This window comes from Electrona antarctica (genome assembly GCF_951216825.1).
Source record: "Electrona antarctica genome assembly, chromosome: 10".
Lineage (NCBI taxonomy): Eukaryota > Metazoa > Chordata > Actinopteri > Myctophiformes > Myctophidae > Electrona > Electrona antarctica.
The window spans coordinates 37,515,083-37,537,582 of NC_136791.1; the positions used below are offsets into that span (position 1 = coordinate 37,515,083).

At 44.7% G+C, this 22,500-nt stretch overlaps 1 protein-coding gene across 1 annotated transcript in view; it reads left to right on the forward strand.

The window, feature by feature from the left end:
* The window catches only part of ccdc85a (coiled-coil domain containing 85A), a 38,569-nt gene that overhangs the window by 15,538 nt on the left and 531 nt on the right, over nt 1-22,500 (forward strand). Inside the window, exons 3-4 of the mRNA XM_079512372.1 lie at nt 20,954-21,011; nt 22,475-22,500. The exon at nt 22,475-22,500 is cut by the window's right edge and continues 531 nt beyond it. Coding sequence (XP_079368498.1) covers nt 20,954-21,011; nt 22,475-22,490 — 74 coding nt within the window. The 3' untranslated portion in view covers nt 22,491-22,500. The remainder of the gene's footprint in view (nt 1-20,953; nt 21,012-22,474) is intronic.

Genomic DNA, 22,500 nt, shown 5'->3' on the forward strand with positions numbered 1-22,500 from the left:
TATGCACACACGCCATTGAATGGAAAGAACTTGGGCCCCTTCCCCATTTCCTTCACAGGTGTTTACCGCTGATACTAATGAAGGCTCTGTTCCATTCTGGTCAAACAGAGTCAGGGTGTAGCTATTGTGCGTGTTGGCTCACTGGACACACTCTGCTACTACACCAGTGGGTCTCAAAGTTTTCTTGAGTGGGTTCCAAAAACTCCTTACGGGTCCATTTGGTTCCATTTGTACACTCTCAAAGTTATGGGCGTTATGAAATAAAAACGTTTGAGAACCACTGGACACTAAATGAAATTAGTATAATTAGTAACACCTTATTAGGGAAGTAGGGAGAGGTATTCTGTGTGCATATTGCCCATTGCCCTGGATGACTGTAACCATTTTATTCTTACAAGAAGAGGGGGCTGCGGGTGAAAACTCAAAGACTGGAAGAGTGTCTATGAATGGTGATGTTTCTCCGGGTGGCAGATCTCCCAGTATGTCAGTAGCTGTATAAACGTGCATCATTCACACTGTGCTGTCTTATTAGCAATGGACATGTGACACACACATCCTGCCTCCTGCCTGTTCTGGGTCTGTGTTCATGCCTCCAACCGTCCGTTTCTCGCCTCTCTCCCTCCCTTCCTCCCTCTTTTCTTCTCTTCTTGTATCCCTAGAATGTTCTCAGTCATATACTATACGTTAACTTGTTCTACTACTTCTTACAGACATTTCTCAACTAAATTGTATCACTTTTTGGTCTGTGTGCTCTTCAGACAAATTCATACCCAATCAAACAAACGTGTCATTGCTGTTTTTTTTTAGCTGAATATATTTTTTGTAGGCTACAAGGCCTTTTAACAAAATGTAAATCAACCTCAACCTAATGTTGTTCTATGGTGCCCATTCAGGCAGCATGGGTCTAATTCAATTTGGTTTGGCCATTGAGCTGTGCTCCAGATTGAAATGAGGGTGATTTGTGAGTGTATGTGCATGGCTGCATGTATTTAAATGAGCATGGGAGGTCTGTAGTTAGTGTGTCTTTGTGCATGTTTGTGTATGCGCATGTATTTGTTCACTCATTTATTTCAGTTACTCTGTTACCTAACCTTCTTGATTCGTGTGATGATGATGTGTGCGTGCTGTGCTGTGCGTGCGTGCTGTGCGTGCGTGCTGTGCGTGCGTGCGTGCGTGCGTGCGTGCGTGCTGTGCTGTGCTGTGCATGTTTGTGCCATATTAAGTCTGTTGACAAAATGTTCTCCAGGGGTGGGACTGAGTAGGAGGGAAGGAGTCGGCAGGGAAGCTCCATCTACGTCACTTCACACTACAGTCACACACTGCTATACCTCCATCAGTACCTCATTCACGCACTCATTTTCCACCTGGCCTCTCTCTCTCTCTCTCTCTCTCTCTCTCTCTCTCTCTCTCTCTCTCTAACTGACTATAACTGATTCATTCATATTAATTAGCTCCAAAATTAAAATATCAGGAGACAACTGTCATACCGTAAGATGTTTTATGGCTTTTTTTGCTAGCACCTTCAATGCATGGCTTTTTACGTCATACGGCAGCCAAGTCTATGGACTTTAATGTTTGTTTAGAATCATTAGTCACACCAGAGATATTTATATATTGTCTGTGCACCAAAATAGTCTCCATATATGGGCATGTTACGTTTCTGATGCAGCATCACCTTCCACCCAATGTCCACCCACAAGACGACCTGAACTCACAAGGGAGGGGGAGGGGGTTACTCCCGAAGGGGAGGGGGTTACTCCTGAAACTTTCTGAATGATTTAATGCCCCCCAGAGGATGACTCCTACTTCTGGTGATCATGGACCTTTCCACCCTTAGGCCACAATTTCCATTTCCATGCAAGACATGTCAAAGTGTACTTAGGACTCTGTGTTCCACATTAACAAACACCCACCTTGGGGAGGGACACCGTCCCTGCTCAAGGTGGTGAAGGCAAGCACACATTGTGCCTAATGTGCAAATTGTCTTCAGTAATTAATTCCCTGTGATGTGTGTCTGCTAGGCACGTGTTGGATGGGAGAGAATATGTGTGTGTAGGCTATATGTATATGGATATGAAGATGGTTGTAGATGTGGATATGTGGAGAGTGTGTGTGTGTGTGTGTGTGTGTGTGTGTGTGTGTGTGTGTGTCAGTGTGTGTGTGTGTGTGTGCGTGTGTGTGCGTGTGCGTGTGCGTGTGCGTGTGCGTGTGCGTGCGCGTGCGTGTGTGTGTGTGGAGGGGGGCATGATAATCGGTGTATGTATGTATGTGTTTGTTTCGTGTGCATGCATTTGAAATGTGACCATGCCTCGTTTGTTTACAAGGGTCAAGCATGGAGTTAGCTGCAACAGATGGCTTCTATGTGTGTAGGTGTGTGTGTGTAGTATGAGTGCAAGCATGTGTTGTTTATTAGTGTCCTAGGAGGAAGTGTGAGCGCAGCAGAAACTGCTGCGCTCAACAGGACATACATCACTACACTGTGCAGACTGCAGAGGTTGAGAGTGCTTCACTACACTGTGCAGACTGCAGAGGTTGAGAGTGCTCATCACTACACTGTGCAGACTGCAGAGGTTGAGAGTGCTCATCACTACACTGTGCAGACTGCAGAGGTTGAGAGTGCTTCACTACACTGTGCAGACTGCAGAGGTTGAGACTCAACAGGACATACATCACTACACTGTGCAGACTGCAGAGGTTGAGAGTGCTTCACTACACTGTGCAGACTGCAGAGGTTGAGAGTGCTTCACTACACTGTGCAGACTGCAGAGGTTGAGAGTGCTTCACTACACTGTGCAGACTGCAGAGGTTGAGAGTGCTTTCAAGTAGAGGTCAAGTGATGTGAATTTTTCATGGCAGATACCAATAGAGAACACTAGGAAGGACAATAATATAGAGGGTATGCGCATGCATAAAGTGAATGGCAGATCGAGTGGCAAATCGAGTGGCAAAGTGAGTGACAAAGTGAGTTTAATGTTGATTAAAGTCATTTAATGCAATCAAATATGACTTTTCTAGTTGGAGGCCATCGATATTGTCCTTTTCTTTTTGCTGAGGTTTGCGTGATCTGCGCAAAAGGACAGTTAACCCATTTTGGGCGGGAACCCCTTTTGGTGTTTTAAACATTATGTTATAATTTAGCTATTGAAAAATAGCAGATCTACAAGCTCATAGCGCGCCACCAAGTGGCGCGCTACGAGCTTGTAGGTCTGCTATTTTTGAAAAATCGTGAAAATATTTATTTCAGAAAACTGGAGGATTTAGAAGGATTTTTTAAAATTTTGAGGTCAGGCCTAAATGGGTCAAATGATGATGAAAGGGACAATATCGGTGGCACCCAACTGTAGCTTGAGAGGAACCGCATAGAACATATAACTTCTCCATCGAACTCAATGGAGGCGGCCGCCCTGTCGCCCTATTACTTCGAATGGTGTCCTCAAGTTTCGGTACCGATATCAGCTGATATAGTCGCATTTTATAGTTGATATATGATATAATATAAATGGCAATTCTAGCTGAGCACTATATAAAACTGTCTTTGAGACAGCTCCATAGTGCAGGTGAACAGACTTTATGTGCTACGCAACTGGGGAATATGGATAAGCATTCTTTCAAATGACTACTGCATTTCTTGTGTGTAAGTGGACATTTTGGGCTGTGGGTGGCGCTAAAATCCATTGTGTCAACAAAATCAGCAGAGGTCATCCACTTTTGTGAGCATGACGGTGCACAACACATTTGTTAGCCATCCAGTCAGCACTTTTTGAGATTATTTATTGGGATCAAATTAGTGGATGAACAGTAGGGCTGTCTGTCCCCGACTCAGGATATATCTAGTCCAATCAGAGTCGGGAGTTTAATGCGACTCGTCGACAATTCACTTTGATCTAGAAAACAGGTCTGAAGTCTTTTAGGAACTTTCACTGCTGATTAAGAGCACATTACTGTACATAGTGACGTGCAACAGAGCCATATGAATATTTTCAGAACATTTAAAAGCAATGAATCCATTAACTACATGGCGGCAGACTGCTTATTTTAACAATGCTGTGTAGGTCTACAGTTAAGTGCAACGCTACCGTATTACTGAGATATGTTGCAGATACGGTAATCGTGGCGGTTAGGGTTAGGGACAGGGTTAGTATTGAGCACGCCAGAATGGCAGTGTGTTGGAATAGGCTTCGGAATGCCGGTGTGTAACTGACAAAATAAATAACAGTAGAGAGGAAAGACTGAGATGTACCTGATACTTGCACAGTCAACTTTGTATCAGAGCTACAGCTGTGTGGACGTCTCTCGTCACTGCAGCGCTACTTGAGCCAGCATGAGATAACACCACTCACCTAATTCTGTGTAGGTTCAAAGAGTTTAACACACTTCCAAACTGTGTACATATTGTTTAAGTCACAGGAGCATGGTTTTCATATCATATCATGGTTTTCATGAACTTTAGCCAAAATCTTGCATGGGAAAATCTACATGTGTGAACTGATTTCACGAGCAATTAAGGATGCCTTTATATTTCAAATATGTACACTCAAATAAAACCAAAAAGACCCCCCCCCCAGCTTCAGCTTCGGAGAAGAAATACATATATTCACCGCTGCTGCTACTTGATCCCCTAGACATCCAGGAATTGAGCTAAACTAGGCTAACGTTACACCATTTAACACACCAACGGTTAGGGATTCGGACGGTGTCTGGCTCAAGGACACAGGATTGAACCGGAGTCTTACGATTTCCTAGTTGCCCACTCTCCCTCCTGAGCACTGTAACATCCCCGATCCCCATACCCAAACCAGTGGGAGTCCATAATAACCCCATTTATCATGTCTGCTCGGTCAAAGAATGGCAGAAGGAAGGGAGGGTTCGTTGGCTCTCGACTCACTTATGATTCCCCCGCAGGGCGAGGACGGGATGAGGCCCGTGACCCTCCACGCCAACTAAGTCTCCACAATCTGTTCACCCAGAGAGGGTGTATGGGGAGATATTTTAGAATTGGACAGTGTGTGAGTGTGTGTGTGTGTGTGTGTGTGTGTGCGCGCGCGCGTGTGTGCGTGCGTGCGTGCATGCATGCACACGTGCATGTGCTGTTTGAAGAGTTGTAGTACAATACTAGAGCAGCTACAGCACAAAGCTAACAAGCATACAGACTGCGTCTAACACTGAAGAGTGTGGGTCGAATAGCAATGTAAGCGGGCTGTATGCATGTGGGACCACTTGTTTGTAATGTGTGGTTGTATGCATGTGCTTGTGTGCGTGTCCCTGTATGTGCGCAAGCTTGTGTGCGTGTGTGTATGTGCGTGCGTGTGTTTGAACATTGCGTGCTTACATTGGTGATGTGTCATGGCAGCTTTGTGCCAAACTCAAGGTCATTGTGTCTTTCAGTAACTAGCTCCGTGAGTAAAGCCTGAATTATACAACTGCAATGTGGCAAAGAAGGTTTGGTGCATGTAGAGTGAAAAGATAGCGTACCACATACAATTGCTTTCATTAAGTAGAGGGTCTAAGTGGTGGTTAAGTGCTTTTCTTTACTTTCTTTCACTATACCACCCTCTTGTTTCCTTCTCTGCATCTCTCACTCTCTGCTGCTTTCTACTTATAATATACTATATATCTCTATCACCTCTAATTCTTCCTGTCTCCTCCATCCTCTTTCCCCTTCACATCCCACCCCGCTTTCTCTACTTTATCTTTTTTCGCACCATGCCTTCTTCTTTCTCCCTAATGCCCTCTCTCTCCTCTATGCTCCACATTTTTCTATTGTAAGTTTTGGTCTTTGTCCTTTTAGAAAACTTGTTCAGGGAGACATAGGCGGCAGGCAGACATGAACAAAAACATGGATACAACACGTACACACAGACACGTGCAGACAGACATCATATTGTAATGTATGTATTATATGTATTCACTGATGACTTCGCTACTCGAGCCCGCAACAAGCCCCCTGGGGCCCCCTGGGGCCCCCTGGGGCTTGTTGTGTTATCCTTTTAGCATTATTCATATCCTTTTATCATATCCATAGAGTGCACTACTTGTACTTTTATAAATCTTGTTAATAAAGTAATCAATCAATCAATCAATCAATCAATCAATCAATCAGTTCCATTGTAGTAAGCATGTTATTACTGCGTGGCTCAGCAGGAGGCTAGCCAAGAGTCTGTGTTTTGGTCCGGAGATAATCCTGAAACCTGTTGGATCGATCAGGGCCAAACTGTGAATGCACACTGCCAATAGGTCAACATGCATTATTTCACATAATTATATAAAACAAAGTTCCTTTGTGGGTGGACGTTGGGCGGACGTAGCAAATGTTTTAACAAATATTTTCAGTATTCAAAGTGGCTTGAAAATCTCAACGCCACATACATACTGTAACATGCCCGTATATGGAGGCCAATCTGGTGCGACAGTTACATAAACATTGACGTGACGCCACACTTGGAGGTTGCCATATATGGAGACAATTCTGGCTTGGAGAGTGATACACAGAGTGGAAAGTCAGTCAGTGTATCACTCAAAATCCCCATGGGAAAGCCCCCATATGGTGCCCAGGTCTCATTACATCACATGACATCATCAGGGATGTAGATCCCTGATGTCATAGTAAATGCGACTTGCTGTCGCAATTAAGCCCATACTGTATATGGAGATCCCTGATGTCATATTGGCCAGAAAGTCTACATCTGACCTCAAACCTCAAACCCTTAGATCTCCATATATGGATATATGTCAGAAACTGTTCTGATATTCCATATGTTGATCCTTCCCCATCCATCCTTCCTCTTCGATGTCTCCCTTTTGACTGATACCTGTCCATTCAAACTCTAGACGGCCCTGCCCCAAAGTTATTAGTGAAGCTCAGGTGTCTTACTGGTATAACCGTGTGGGACATGAATTCTCAACTTGCATCATTCCTGACTTGCGTGGTCCCAGTCTAGTGTTTTATATCTTCTGAAATATGTAACTTTAATTTTATAATGGATGAATCTGAATATATTTTACTTAATTTTCCCTCTCTTCTTCCAGATCTTCTTACACCAGTTGTCTACAGTAGTTCGCAAACGTTTTAGCTCATGTCATGACCCAAAAGACAAATTAGACGTTTGCTCGGGACCCAAACTAGTGAAAATAGCAGATCTACAAAGTCACAACGAGTGGCTTCGCACCACGTTGTGAGCTTGTAGATAAACATTTGTTTTCTAATTCATGGAATGTTATTTGATTTAACTTTTCTTCGGAATTACTGGAAACTTACACTTACACTTACACTTACATCACATTACGGCAAATCACTTTTGGCATCCTCCTGTCCTCACTTTTTATCCCAGCCAATTCAATCTTTGCTATGGGGTACACACAAACACACAAAGCTGGGCGTAGGAGGGGCTAGTGAAAATATATTTTCTTTATTGGGGATGTATTTTGAAAATGTTTTGAAATATCTCATCATTCAAAACAAAATGTAGGAAACGTCAGATTGGGGTCCCGACTCCAATCTGACCCTTCCCTAGTTTCTGTGTGGTATAAATCTCAGTCATGACACATCCCAGATACTGGTTGATTGCTTTCTTAGCCTTTAATGACCGCAATTGGTCGAAGTTTCACAGCTTTCTTGCTAATTCCAACATCATGGCACGTGTCAACAACATCTTCCACATTTTTATATGCTTCTGGAGCCTCCTCCATGACCAGTTTGGGTGAAGCCACTCTGATGGCAATGCCCTTGTCTGCCATGCTGTTTAGAACGTCCTGGTAGTCCAAGTTTTGGCGAGATTTAGACCGAGACAAAGCACGGCCCGCGCCATGGCATGTGGTGCCAAAGGTTTCTGCCATGCCCTGCTCTGTTCCAGTCAAGACATAGCTACTAGTACCCATGGTTCCTCCAATCAAGACAGGTTGACCTGTCAGCTGGTAGTCCGCAGTGATGAGCGGGTGGTGTGGAGGGAAGGCTCGAGTGGCACCCTTGCGGTGCACGAGCAGTGTCATCTGCTTGCCATCCACAATGTGCTCCTCCACCTTGGCGATGTTGTGAGACACATCGTAGATTACGTGCATGTCCAGGTCCTCGGGCGTTTTCTTAAACACTTTGGAGAATGCCTTTCTGGCGAGGAAGGTCATGGAGGAACGGTTGACCCAGGCATAGTTTGCGGCGGCGGCCATAGCCTTCAGATAGTCTTGGCCCTCCTCGGACGTGATGCGAGCACAGGCCAGCTGACGGTCGTTCACAACGATCTTGTCCCTCTTCATTGCCCTCTCCATGGCAACGAGGGCATCGGTGGCCACCTGGTGTCCCAGTCCTCTGCTGCCACTGTGGATCATGACACACACCTGGCCCTTGCGGTCGATGCCCATCTGCTTAGCGGCGTAGTCGTCATAGATCTCGTCCACCACCTGGATCTCTGCGTAGTGGTTCCCCGCCCCTAACGTGCCCAGCTGAGGTAGCCCTCTCTTCTTGGCTTTAGAGGACACCTTGCTGGGGTCGGCCTGCCGCATCCTTCCGTACTCCTCGCAGTGCTCCTTGTCCTCGGCCCACGAGTAGCCTTCCCTCTGGGACCAGTCCATCCCCATCTCCAGGGCCTCCTCCAAGTCCTTGGCGTTCATGGGGATGACTCCTTTGGTGCCCACTCCGACCGGGATGTGGTCGAACAGGGCCTGGGCCAGCTGCTCTTTCACGGGCTGAACATCTCCCTCGTCCAGGTTGGTTCTCAGCAGTCGCACACCACAGTTGATATCAAAACCCACGCCACCTGGAGACACCACAGCATTGGGGTCACTCATGTCAAAGGCTGCCACGTTTCCGATGGCAAATCCATATCCAGAGTGGATGTCCGGGAGACCGATGGATCTATGAACTATTCCAGGCAGCGCTGCAACATTCGCAATTTGTTTCAAGGCTGGGAGGAATCCACCGAAACCACCTCCTTGGCAAGCATTCTGTAGCTCCTCAAACGTCAATTTCTCAAGTGGATCATTGACATAGAATATTCCTTCAACCTGCATGTTTGGAACAAAGCCCTTTTTGATACGCCAGCAGTTCTTGCCAATCTTATCCAAGTATTGCAACTCATCATTGTAGGTTCGACTCATTGTCCTGTTCGTAAAAGCTGAAAATGTAATGCAGATCTGAGCAAAGTAATTGTGTGTGTAGATATTCTGGTTGTGTTTCCATGTATATACCGTAAGCATGATGTATTTTGCTGATATTCAGCATCATGCTGATGTCAGCAATGGCCCAGTGCTGATGTCACTGGGCCAAACTTGGGAACTGCCCATAGATCCGAAGTCCCGTTAGTCCGAACATGCACTGCTCCCGTGCTTGCGGTTATGTTTAGGTTAGGATTAGAGATAGGGATAGTAATTTCGGAACAAGGAACCTTCTGACTAACGACACGGCACCCCAAACTTATGGCGGAATGTCATTTGGGGGATTTTTGTTCTTTATCGGTAAGTAAACTCAGCAACAACAGTTCGGAAACTTAACTTTGGTCCATTATGTCTCCACTTTAATAATAGCAATTGGTATTGTATTTTATATCATTTTAATCGTTGATTAGTCATCTTTACAATAATCGTTGATTAGTCATCTTTACAACGAGGTATAGATTGTAAGGATCGGGTGTGGAATGAGCAACACAGCTGCTCCAAAAAATGTGCCAAAATGGTTGGTATTCAACCCTTTGCTATGAGTTGCTTAGTGGATTGGAGAAATAATGGACCAAAGTTAAGTTTCCGAACTTTTCTTAGTGAGTTTATAATTTATTTACACTAGGTCGACCCATGTATCCCTAGTTTTTTTTTTCTTCATAAAACAAGATTGTGTCCAAATAACGGCTTTGTGGATCTCAGACTTCATGTGGCCAGTCTATGACACCATGCAGTCATCTATGATATATCTATGAGGTATGAGTCTATATTATTGTCCATATATGGGCATGGAAGGGACAAGGACTGACAGATATCTCCATATATGGGCATAAAGGGGACAGGGACTGACAGATACAGAGATCTCCATATATGGGCATAAAGGGGACAAGGGCTGACAGATATAGAGATCTCCATATATGGGGACCAATAGAGATGAACATCTCATAGTTTACACAGACCCTCAAAGCTGGACATATAGGAGGGGCTACCGCCCCTCAAAAAAGACATCGGACTGTGTAGTGTGTAGATAATTTGGAGACCACCGATCGAGTCATTTCACCCAATTTAAATCAGTGGTCAAAACTGCCTCTATTTCTGTGAAGAGATGGTTTTGGTCGGCCAGACAGGGAGGCTTTCTCATTTATGCCTCAATCTGGTCAATTATTTGAATGTCTTTGTAGTGGAATTAACCTTTAAATAACCTTTAAATAACCCTCTCCAGCATCTGCTTCCTCCATGTGGATCAGCAGTGTAGAACCTCTGACCCCAATCTACAGTATGCACCATTTGCTACAGAATGCCAAGAAAGAGCTTGAGTATGAAATGAGCTTCTGTTAGTGTATGCACCTTGCAGATGTAACAGGCCTGTGCACACACACACACACGCACGCACGCACGCACGCACGCACGCACGCACACACGCACGCACGCAAAGACACAAGTTAGCAATCTCTTGTTCATACAGTATTAGGATTGCAACAATCTCAAAGCAAAATGACCTCTGAATTGTACTGAGTAGGCAACTAGTAATAAATTAAGCCTGGCCTGGCGAATTTGTCTTTCCACTGTGGCTTTTCTTTGTCATGTCTGTAGTGACCTGTGTGAGTGACCTGTCCTTTGGAGCGATGTTCTGTAACATGTCGTGACTGCCTGACATCAGAGGGTTAAACACACCTGCCTCTGCCTCGCTGTCCCCAAGAGAGGACAGAATGGGATGTGTGTGTTTGTGTCAATATGCAATTCATATTGTTTGTGTGGAAGTCATACTGTAGATGCACTGTGTGTGTGTGTGTGTGTGTGTGTGTGTGTGTGTGTGTGTGTGTGTGTGTGTGTGTGTGTGTGTGTGTGTGTGTGTGTGTGTGTGTGTGTGTGTGTGTGTGTGTGTGTGCATGCGTGCATGCGTGACTGCTGTTCAGAGCGACAGGGAGGAGGGGGCTGTGGTGGAGGGTGATGTCACCTTGCCGTCCACTCAGTCAGGCTTCCTGTTGTCATGACAGGTGAACAAGGACATGTATACTATAGGACATACAGTATAGGTCAGGACATAGGTGGACTAGGTTCAAAATGACACGCAACTTCATCTGTAAAGCCTTGCTACAGTGTTGCATCAGTCTGAAGTGCATTTATATGTATTATTTTGTATACCTTTTCAGGGCATTTTGATGACTACTCTACTCTTACATAATATGACTAAGTCGGGAAGAGTTTAGCATCCTGCCGAAGGATAATGGACAACAGATCTGTCTTGAGGACGCTGCTGTTAGGAAAATGTGGACAGCATAGAGTTCTAGAGACCGGATAACCCCGCTCCCAGCATATCATTTCAATGGAAGTTGCTCAGTGGCGTTTGAAGCACCCAGAAGTCTGCCGGAAGTACCATTATAACTCTATGGTTGGCTCGAGCGCGGTCTCAACTTTGAGGTCACTTTTGACGCACTATTTGCGGCTTCAACGTTGGCTAGCCGCTCTGGGGGCCTGGTGGATAGTCACACTGCAGTACAAGCATGGTACAGGAACCAGGACTTCACATTCAGGGCATTGTTGCGGTGCATTTTCAGAGCATGTTTATTTTAATGATCAATCAATCGATTGTGTTCCAGCTTGGATCAATGGAACTAACGTATACTTCATGTTCCAAAGAGTCATACACACCCCTCTACTCATCCCGCTATGAATGGGTAGAGAATGCCTTGATATTCACAAGGACATTTTGGTTTGGTTCGGTTCAGTTCATTGACCTTCAACTTCATTGCTCGTCTCCCATAGTGCAGCCATTTTCAAATATCTATGTGATGACACTGACCCGTACTCATCTGATAATCCTTAGTTACTCATGCCCGTGGAACATTGGACTTGACATTTCGGTGCCGGCACCAAAGGTCACTGAATGTAAAAGGTATCAATCCAGATAGCAACCTGTGCTCTGCTGAAGACCTAGCCATAAACTCTCCAACCGGACAGAAGACACTTTTACTGCAGATCAGAGACAGTACAGGGAACTAGGGGACTGTACTGTAGGAGAGAAGACAGAGAGACAAAAACCCATAAAAGAGGGAGATAGACTACTGTGTGTGTGTGTGTGTGTGTGTGTGTGTGTGTGTGTGTGTGTGTGTGTGTGTGTGTGTGTGTGTGTGTGTGTGTGTGTGTGTGTGTGTGTGTGTGTGTGTGTGTGTGTGTGTGTGTGTGTGTGTGTGTGCGTGTGTGCGTGCGTGCGTGTGCCGCATATGTGTGCGTGGGTGAGTGTGTGTGTGTTGGATGCATGTTGGATGCATGTTTCTTGCTGTTGGAGGCACAACCAATGACTGTGGAGAGTACTGATCTCCCAGCCACATCAATAGATCTCTACACTGCAACAGAGAAGCATCTGCCTCAGTGTTAACATTATCAGACACACAGAGAGAGAGAGAGAGAGAGAGAGAGAGAGAGAGAGAGGCCAAGGAACAGGAGTACAAAATAAGCAACCTAAAAGGAATGAATCGAGATAGACGAATAAGGAAAAAGGAGACTATTTAACTAGGTAGGCTATAGAAGAGAGAGAGATAAAAAGAACTAAACACAGATAAAAGGAAGGGGCACGGATTGAATGTCTAAAAATGTTGATTATTCGTATTTTGATGCCAATGCAATATTATCTTTCCACTGTCATGCCAACAAAGCATTTTGTGCTGAATTGAAATAAGAGAAAAGATTAAGAGAGAGAGAGAGAGAGAGAGAGAGAGAGAGATGGAGAGAGAGTGTGGGGGAGACAGAGAGAGAGGGTGAGGGAGAGATAGAATCAGAGAAAGCATTATGTGGGTGTGTGCTCAAAATTGAACTTGTGATGACACACTATTATGCTGCCAGAGGCTCTCTGTCCGTGTGTGTGTGTGTGTGTGTGTGTGTGTGTGTGTGTGTGTGTGTGTGTGTGTGTGTGTGTGTGTGTGTGTGTGTGTGTGTGTGTGTGTGTGTGTGTGCGTGCGTGCGTGCGTGCGTGCGTGCGTGCGTGCGTGCGTGCGTGCGTGCGTGCGTGCGTGCGTGCGTGCGTGCGTGCGTGCGTTTCTTCATGGGTTTTATACATGAAGCTTATTTTGGTGCAATCATTTTTAACGACCTTTTCTGTGAACATTTAAGTACAATGAGTTTTACATTACATTAAATCACATCTGCACTGCAGTCCACTTCTTGTCTGTCACATCACATGCAAAAGCAGACGTTTCTGTGGCTTCCAAGGTGGGGGGGGGACTTTTTTTCACCGGCCCACATGTGCGTTCCTCGGCCACTTGCACGCACCAACCAATGATAGAACCTCAGAATTTTCGATTCATTATTAACTGTTAAGTTTAATTGATTAATTTAACACTCCGAACGCCCAGGACGAAGTTATTTGTCCTTTCTATTAGTAACGCCCGTCGCCCAGGACGAAGTATTGTCCAAAAGACGAAGTTTATTGATACGAGAACAGATCGCATGGCTGTATAGCCCAGGCGCGCCTCCTGGGCTCTCCTCGGTCCAGTCGCTAGTCTCGATAGATTTATTCTTGTCTCCCGTTGTTGTCGATCGATTCTAGAGTGGTGTGGCTATTGTTAGCTGCTACACAACATCATGAACTTCCGCCGGTCCGTCCGGAAAAGGTGTCCGTGTTTATAAATCGACTGGGCGCATGAATGTAATGGATTAAATAGTTCCGGGCAATTACAGTGTTTAACAGCGATTAATCGATTAACGATAAACTATTAACATCCCTGGCTTGGCTTCTATGATATTCTTGAGGGATGCTTAGCTGAGGAGGATGGCGCAGAGAAAATCCTGGTTGGTGATTGGAAAACAGACGCACAACGTATTTTGACCTAATTTCTCCGTTCATTGTCAATGGCAAATCTTGAGACATGTGGGGCAAGATTTAGCAGACATTTGACCTGAATTCCCCTTCCATTGTCAATGACAAATATGAGACGTGTGGGGACGTGTGCATGTCCCGTCAGTGTGTCACACCAGGCAAGCCCCCAGGTCATCGTGACATCACGTGACACCAGCCACCATATATGGTACTCAAGTCATCAGTGACATCAGCCCCCTATATACAGTATGGTGCCCGCCCAGGTCATCTCTTTGTGTTAACCTCAACTAACTAAACTAAACTAAACAACTAAAGATAAAAATACTTGTCTTTTCAGTTCTACTGAATCCCTTCTCCACTAGTCCCTCCTTATAACATTCTAGTTTTTATTAGTCGACGAAATTGTCAGTATTTTAGTCATAGTCATCATGCTTAGTTTTTATTTAGTTTTTCTCAGTTAAATAAGGTATTCGACGGCCATTTTTCGTCATAGTTTTAGTCGACAGAATCAACACTGAGGTGTATTATATATCCTATGGATATATTTAAAATTAAGATTAATATACCTGTATTTTCTCTGGGGGTCTCCTAAAAGCTGTATCCAGTGGTTATCATTTGTCTGAAGTCCCAAATCTCTTGCTCATTGAACTTTCAACATTGTACTGTATTAGGCCTTTGAATGAGCCATTAAAATATCATACATTTTCTAAATATTATGTTTTAGTTTGTATGCCTTAGGTTTGCAATGACTATTATGATAATGAGGGTTTGTCTAAGGAACCTCATTGAGTAGAACTACTGTAATAGAGTGCCGTATTTGTAAGTATCTATAAAAGTGTGAATTTGGAAGATGATACTGTAACTATCTGGAAGGACATCAATAAATCATAATCATTGAGATGTTCAATCTTATATATGCCCTTCTGCAATCTGCACCCATTTTATTATTTTAAATCCTGGCATAAATGTGTTAGATATTAGTGGAGTGAATAAGAAAGGGAATTATCCAGATACTTATTTAATTAACATACATAAAGCTTATAAAGCACTATGTCCTTGGTGTAACAAGCACATTAGTAATGACGGAAGGATGGGCATGTTGATTGATTTATTGATTGATTGATTGATTGATTGATTGATTGATTGAGAGATACAGTAACAGTATAGAAAGAGACAATCATTTTGCAGAGAAAAAGTAATTCATTCTGTGCACTGTCAGAGTAAAATGATCACTGAGCATGTCTGTATAAAATATCTGTATGAAAGTGGCTTGTATGCGTGTGTGTGTGACGTGTGTGTGTGTGTGTGTGTGACGTGTGTGTGTGTGTGTGTGTGTGTGTGTGTGTGTGTGTGTGTGTGTGTGTGTGTTTTCATGGTAGTTAACTAGGCCAACAGCTGCTCTCTGGCAGCTGATTTCCATGCTGCTATGAAGTTCTTTTCTGCCATTATTTCAAAACAGGAGCATTTTACATATTAATGGACCTCATATTCACCTGGATACGATGGACCGACACACACATGCACAAAAATACACACACACGCACACACTCACACCAACACACTAACACATGCACGCTCACCTTCCTGTGTCTGATTTCTGTGTTATGTATATTCAACTTCGGCCTCTGTGTGTGTGTGTGTGTGTGTGTGTGTGTGTGTGTGTGTGTGTGTGTGTGTGTGTGTGTGTGTGTGTGTGTGTGTGTGTGTGTGTGTGTGTGTGTGTGTGTGTGTGTGCGTTTGCGATTGCGCTTGTGCACGTGTGTTGTTAAATCAAGCAAAAGGCGCCACAAGGTCTCTCTGTGTTCACTGGCTAGTGTATGTGTGAGTGTGTTTGTATATCTGTGTTTCTCTGCTGTTTCCACCTAAATATATACACATAATGTCTATGTACATGGATTAAGGTGTGCATCTGTTCATACAGTATGTTTCCCGAGTATACACAGATATCGTTTTTGTACTTTCTGCTTGATTGGAGACATTGAGGCATTTGAGGGCGTTTTCACACCTGCGTTGTTGAGTCTGGTTGAATGAAGCTCTAGTGCATTTACCATGTTGGAACGGTTCCTTTAGGCAGGTGTGAAAACAACAATCAAACTAGGGTGCGTGCAGACCAAAATAAACGCACCAAGACCCTTTTGAGAAGGTGGTCTCGGACCAATTCTATTCACACCCTGATGCAGGTGAGAAGCAGATCCAACTACAGAGACCTGTTTGGATTTGCAAGCTACTTGCATGGCATCGCATGCACTCCCTTATTCAGTGTCTTCTTTGCATAATATGAAGGAACACATTCTTTTCTAGCTGTTCATTCAAATCTGTCTGTCTAGCTGTTCATTCAAATCTGTCTGTCTGTCTGTCTGTCTGTCTGTCTGTCTGTCTGTCTGTCTGTCTGTTGGTTGTTTGTCTGGACCGATCAAACCACTGGACCTATCAGATGTCTTGTGCATGCTGCCAGTAGGCCATGGAAGTAACTAGAGCCTGTGGTATTCTTGCACTAACCTGACCCCAACCCTCCATTACTTACTCCATTACTCCATTACTTACTCCATTACACTGCTGTTTAATCACAATGTGATTTTTAATGGGTGAAGAAAGACATGCAGGACGTGAGGCGCATCAACAGGGGTTTTGGGATTAAATATGTTTTTAAATCTGTCTACTGTAGTTTAGTTGCATAGGAGATGTAGCGTGTGGCTGAGCAGTGAAAGTGTACAGGTGACGGATTACAGACGTATGTTTTACGCACGCACGCACGCACGCACGCACGCACGCACGCACGCACGCACGCACGCACGCACGCACGCACGCACGCACGCACGCACGCACGCACGCACGCACGCACGCACGCACGCACGCACGCACGCACGCACGCACGCACGCACGCACACACACACACACACACACACACACACACACACACACACACACACACACACACACACACACACACACACACACACACACACACACACACACACACACACACACACACACACACACACACACACACACACACACAGAAACATTGGAGCAGATCACACAGCTGTGGTCCAACAGAGACCTGGATGTTAGTCTATCTTTCTCTCTCTCTCTGCGACAGGACCTCAGGGATGCAAGCAGATGTGAGATCAGGTCAACACAGGAGAGAGAGAGTGATGGGAAGGTGAAATACTGCAAGAGATGAAACAGAGATAGGGGAGAAAGAGAGACGGCAGGACAACAGAGATAGTTAAGAACATGATATACTGTATAGAAGCTATACAGAAGAGAGATGAGATACACTTTATTAATCCCCACAGGGCTAAAGTAACGGTGTGAGCATTGCTTGATTGCATACTTTATTAGCAGGTTTGTTAACAGTACCGGTATAGTGTGTGAATGGGTGTGAGCATGAAATTAAATTACAACAGACACTACAAAAAACAATGCACTAAACTCCTTCTCAACCATACAAACATGTAATCACACTCACAAGCAAACCTGCACATCACCACACAGGATTCATACGCAAAACATCAGAACCGTCTGAACTGAGTGGTGCTGTTGGGCTGTGGGACTATTGGTTGTCTATTTTTATTTTTTAAGATTTGTTTTGGGGCTTTTCATGCCTTTATTGATAGTGACAGTAGACAGACAGGAAAGGGGGAGAGAGATGGGGAGTGACAAAGGCCGTCGGGCTTGGGAGTCGAACCCGCGGCACGCCGTCCGGCTGGCTTGGCAGCCTAGGTGCCCGGACGGTTGAGCTAACCGTCCGGGCCCTATTGGTTGTCTGATTATTGGTTGTCTGAGTATTGGTTGTCTGAGTATTGGCTGTCGGACTATTGGCTGTCACGTTCTTCGGACGTGAAGGGAAGTGACAAGGAGGAAGACTAGGGAGAGAAAGTTTCATTTGCACTGGCATGGCCAATTCAGTCCAACTCAAGTGGACTGAATATAATGACCATGACCACTGGAGTTGGAATTAATACAGTATAATGCAGCTAGGAATGAAGTACTTTGTGAGATATGCAGACTGCAGATTCAGAGCAATGTCAACATATAAGCTAAATCAGCCTACAGCCTAGAATAGAATTGACATGGTGTCAAACCTAGCTAGATTATATTTGGTTTAGGGAGGCAGAAAGACAACTGTATTTAGACTTTTAGACTATTTAGAGAAAGCATGAGAGAGAGAGAGAGAGAGAGAGAGAGAGAGAGAGAGAGAGAGAGAGAGAGAGAGAGAGAGAGACACAGAGAGAGAGATCGAGACTGGCAAGACAGGAAGGCAGGCATACCGTACAGACAATCTATATGGCAACTGTCACAAAAGCTCAGGAAGGAGTGGAAGACAGATAACAGGAAGTGCTGCCACCCAGATATGGTGTGATTTTAAGTGAGGGATGGGGAGAGAGAGAGAGAGAGAGAGAGAGAGAGAGAGAGAGAGAGAGAGAGAGAGAGAGAGAGAGAGTGGAGTAATATAATCTTTCTGCTGTCTCCTGGATGAGTGGAACAGTGTGTGTGTGTGTGTGTGTGTGTGTGTGTGTGTGTGTGTGTGTGTGTGTGTGTGTGTGTGTGTGTGTGTGTGTGTGTGTGTGTGTGTGTGTGTGTGTGTGTGTGTGTGTGTGTGTGCTCGCAGTCTTGCACGTGCGAGTGTGGGTGTGAGCGTGTGTAAACGTGTTTATATCAGGGCTCACACTGACCATTATGTGCTGGCCTGATGGTGTGTGTGTTTGTGTTGTGTGTGTGTTGGCCTGTGCACCTGCACAGTGCACACACACACGCACGCATGCATGCACACACGTACGCACACGCGCACACGCACGTACGCACACACACACACACACACACACACACACACACACACACACACACACACACACACACACACACACACACACACACACACACACACACACACACACACACACACACACACACAGCTTTTCCCAGAAACTTATGCTCAAGGCGAAAGCAGGCCGAATTGCTGCACATAACGATCTTGGGGTTGGGAGCAGCACAGAAAAGGCGGGGCAAGCGTGATGGGGTGGCAAAAAAGTTTTGCAACAGTTCTGCTCAATATTATGCAAATTAGACGTGTACTGAGCTGGCTGGACTACAGCCAATCACTACGTAGCAACCGTTTCCGCATTGGGTGAAACTCGACACCACTTCAGGTGGACAGCTTATCTGGACTGCTGCAGTCGAGAATATCGACAACAAGGTCTTCACCTAGAGGTTGCAGGTGAGAAATTAATCACCATAGAGCAAATAATGTGGTCCATGTTGTGACAAAACTGTATAGATTGTGTACAATCAAGCTGTAATAAACGGACATCGAGCCGGTCTGTTTCTCTTGGCTGCCTGTCAAGCACTGCTGCTGGGGACAGCTGCTGCATAGAACCATCTGGAGTGGTGTGTGTGTGTGTGTGTGTGTGTGTGTGTGTGTGTGTGTGTGTGTGTGCGTGTGTGTGTGTGTGTGTGTGTGTGTGTGTGTGAGTCCAACAGCACAAAACTATGGTTTAGATTATTAATACTATCGGTGGATCATGTTTGTAGTCTCTTAAAGGCAGACATATTACATATTTCGCCATAAGGGGTAGCTGTGAAACAGCGCACAAGACAGAGGTCCTGCACTCCCGCTGTCGTTGCAGCAGCCGTCCACAGCAGCAGCGCTTCACGGGTGGCCGACAGAAACAGAGAGGCTTGGCGTCCGACGTCTTACAGCTTGACTGTAGATAAGCTATTCATTTTAGGCACAAAATAGACCACGTAGTTGCCCAATTCAGATTGATTTTACACCAGCGATCACTCGATGAAATGCGGTATTTCCATACAGCGCCGAGTGGTCAGTTGACTCAGTTCCGTCAGAGGTCTGTAAATCAGAAGTGGGACACACCCACTAAGTGCATCTGTGACATGCCCACAGTGGAGTGGAGTGGAGCAAGCGTGACGTTCATGCCATGAAACGCAGTGTAACCCATTATTACACACCTTCATCTTTATTTGATTTTTTTTAAAGATGGAGTGCCACAATTTTTTTTATTTTTTCCAGTTTTTCATGTGTCTATGAGGTGACAGTACCTCATTAGACACCCTGGAGTCGTTTTTATGTGCAATGATGTATTAACTGTATTTAGGGTTTCTTCCTGGAGGCTGAACAGTAATATAGTGACATCACACTATCAGCCCCTCCCCCTTTATCATACAACTACAGCTACAACCACCCAACAGGCAAACAAAGCATACTTAATGAACTGGTGGGCGTGCCCACATAAAAGCATGATTTTAACAAATACTGTACACTTTTTGGAAAAAGTTCTTCCTACCTGATGATCATGTTTTAGGGTGGAAAGAAATCATGGCACACTTTTGGGCTTTTTCTACCTTTATTGAATAGTGTACAGTATGGTGACAGGAAATGAGGAGAGAGATGGGGGGTGACACGTGGCAAAGGTTGTCAGGATCGGGAGTCAAACCCGCAACATGCCGTCAGGTTGTCTTAGCAGCCTAGGTGTCTGGACCGCTACCCTAGCCGCCCGGGCCCACCTTCATCATTTATACCCCTTTTCAACCGTTTTTATATCAAGGCCCGTTATTTATTCAGCATTTGAGCCACGGACCACCAGATTTTTTGCCTCTCAGACCAAAGACTTTTAACTCTAACTAATCTAACTCTTGAGAGCGTAAAATGGTTTACACTCTCAAACACATTTTACATTCTCAAAAGTTAAGGATCTATTAAGGGTCCATTTTGTTACCAACTCTCCATCATTTAGCTGCGGACCACCTGGAACGCCCTCAAGGACCACTGGTGGTTCCCGGGCCACTGGTTGAAAACCACTGATTTAGACTCATGTAGTCATGTTCTTCCACTAGCACTATACTGACAACCAGTATCTCTGAATCTGATTTATATTGAACTGGGGAGTCCTGCAGTAACTGTTATTTTGATGCCCGATCATCTGTATTGATCATGTCCATTGATTTTGTCTACATGTGTGATTCCTTTCACAGCACTGATATCGGCAGGGTGCTGTACCCACCCATGTAGGAGTGTAAACCATTGGGACAAGTGAGTTCATGCGCACGCACGCACGCACACATTATTTATACTTAATTGTAAAAGAATACAAAAATGATATGTTAATAATATTGTAATAACCCTAAGACACTCCCTTCCATAATGTCTGTGCCCGTCATGATGGGACAAGTTACACACTTATATGCAAATGACTCCCAGAACTCCTTGCCATTCAACACATGTACTGCTATCAATATGCTTCCATAGAATCAACGAGGATGCACAATAACACAACACATGTACTGCTATCAATATGCTTCCATATAGAATCAACGAGTATGCACAATAAAGCTATCAATATGCTTCCATAGAATCAGAGTATGCACAATACAGGCGAGCTCATGCAGCTTCTCTGCCTGAAATCTATATTTTTTCCACAGCATGTTTGTGTTTTTCACAGAACTGCATAGTAGAAATACACTGTAGATTATTACTTTATAGTGTCATACAACCAATTAGGCATAATGTGGCGGTGAGGCTCACTGAATACAGTGAGCAATAGTGCATTGTACATAAAATAATGCTAATACAGTACATGAAATAACAAAAATGATTTTACTGCAAGGAGTGGAGTAGATTATACCAGTGCATCATTATTTATGAGTTTGTAGGGACGTCCCGATCACGTTTTTTTTGCTCCCGATCCGATTCTGATCATTTGATTTTGAGTATGCCGATACCGATTTTTCCCGGTCTGATATTTATATATTTAGAACACGTTTATGCCATATCACAATAGTACAATATCCCAAATCACAGGCAATATCCAGTCTAATATCATGATATGGATATAATATTGATACTGGGGATGTCCTGATCAGGTTTTTTGGCTCCCGATCTGATTCCGATCATTTGAAAATGATCGATTTCCGATCGATCACCCGATCAGATCGGGACAACCCTATTTGTAATCCATTCTGACGGTCGGCTCTGGAATCAGAGAGTGGCAGATCACAGAATTATTTCAGTGAACTAATGTACTATGTGTCAGAGAGCCAAGATGGTTGAATGTTTCTGACATTTTAGAGGATTTTATGGACAGAGCAAAGTTAACAATGTTACATTATAATAACATGAATATGTTTTGTAAGTTAGTGTGCAATGTATTTATGATTTGTGTAGGGTGGGGGTGGCTGGGGTCATGACCTCAGTCTCTGCTGTGGCCTGTAGGCTGACTGATGCATGATGGGAGCAGGACATTCATATTTAATGATAGCAAGTCGTTAATGGGAAAATAAATCAGCTGCAGGGCAGGCTTCACCTGGAGAGGAGGGTCCTCATTCTGCTGAGCAAACGCTCCACGCACGCACGCACGCACGCACGCACGCACGCACGCACGCACGCACGCACGCACGCACGCACGCACGCACGCACGCACGCACGCACGCACGCACGCACGCACGCACGCGCGAACACAGAGAGAGTGACATGGCTGTATTGTTCTTGTCTTTCAGCTATGATGCCTCCTGACCGCAACAGG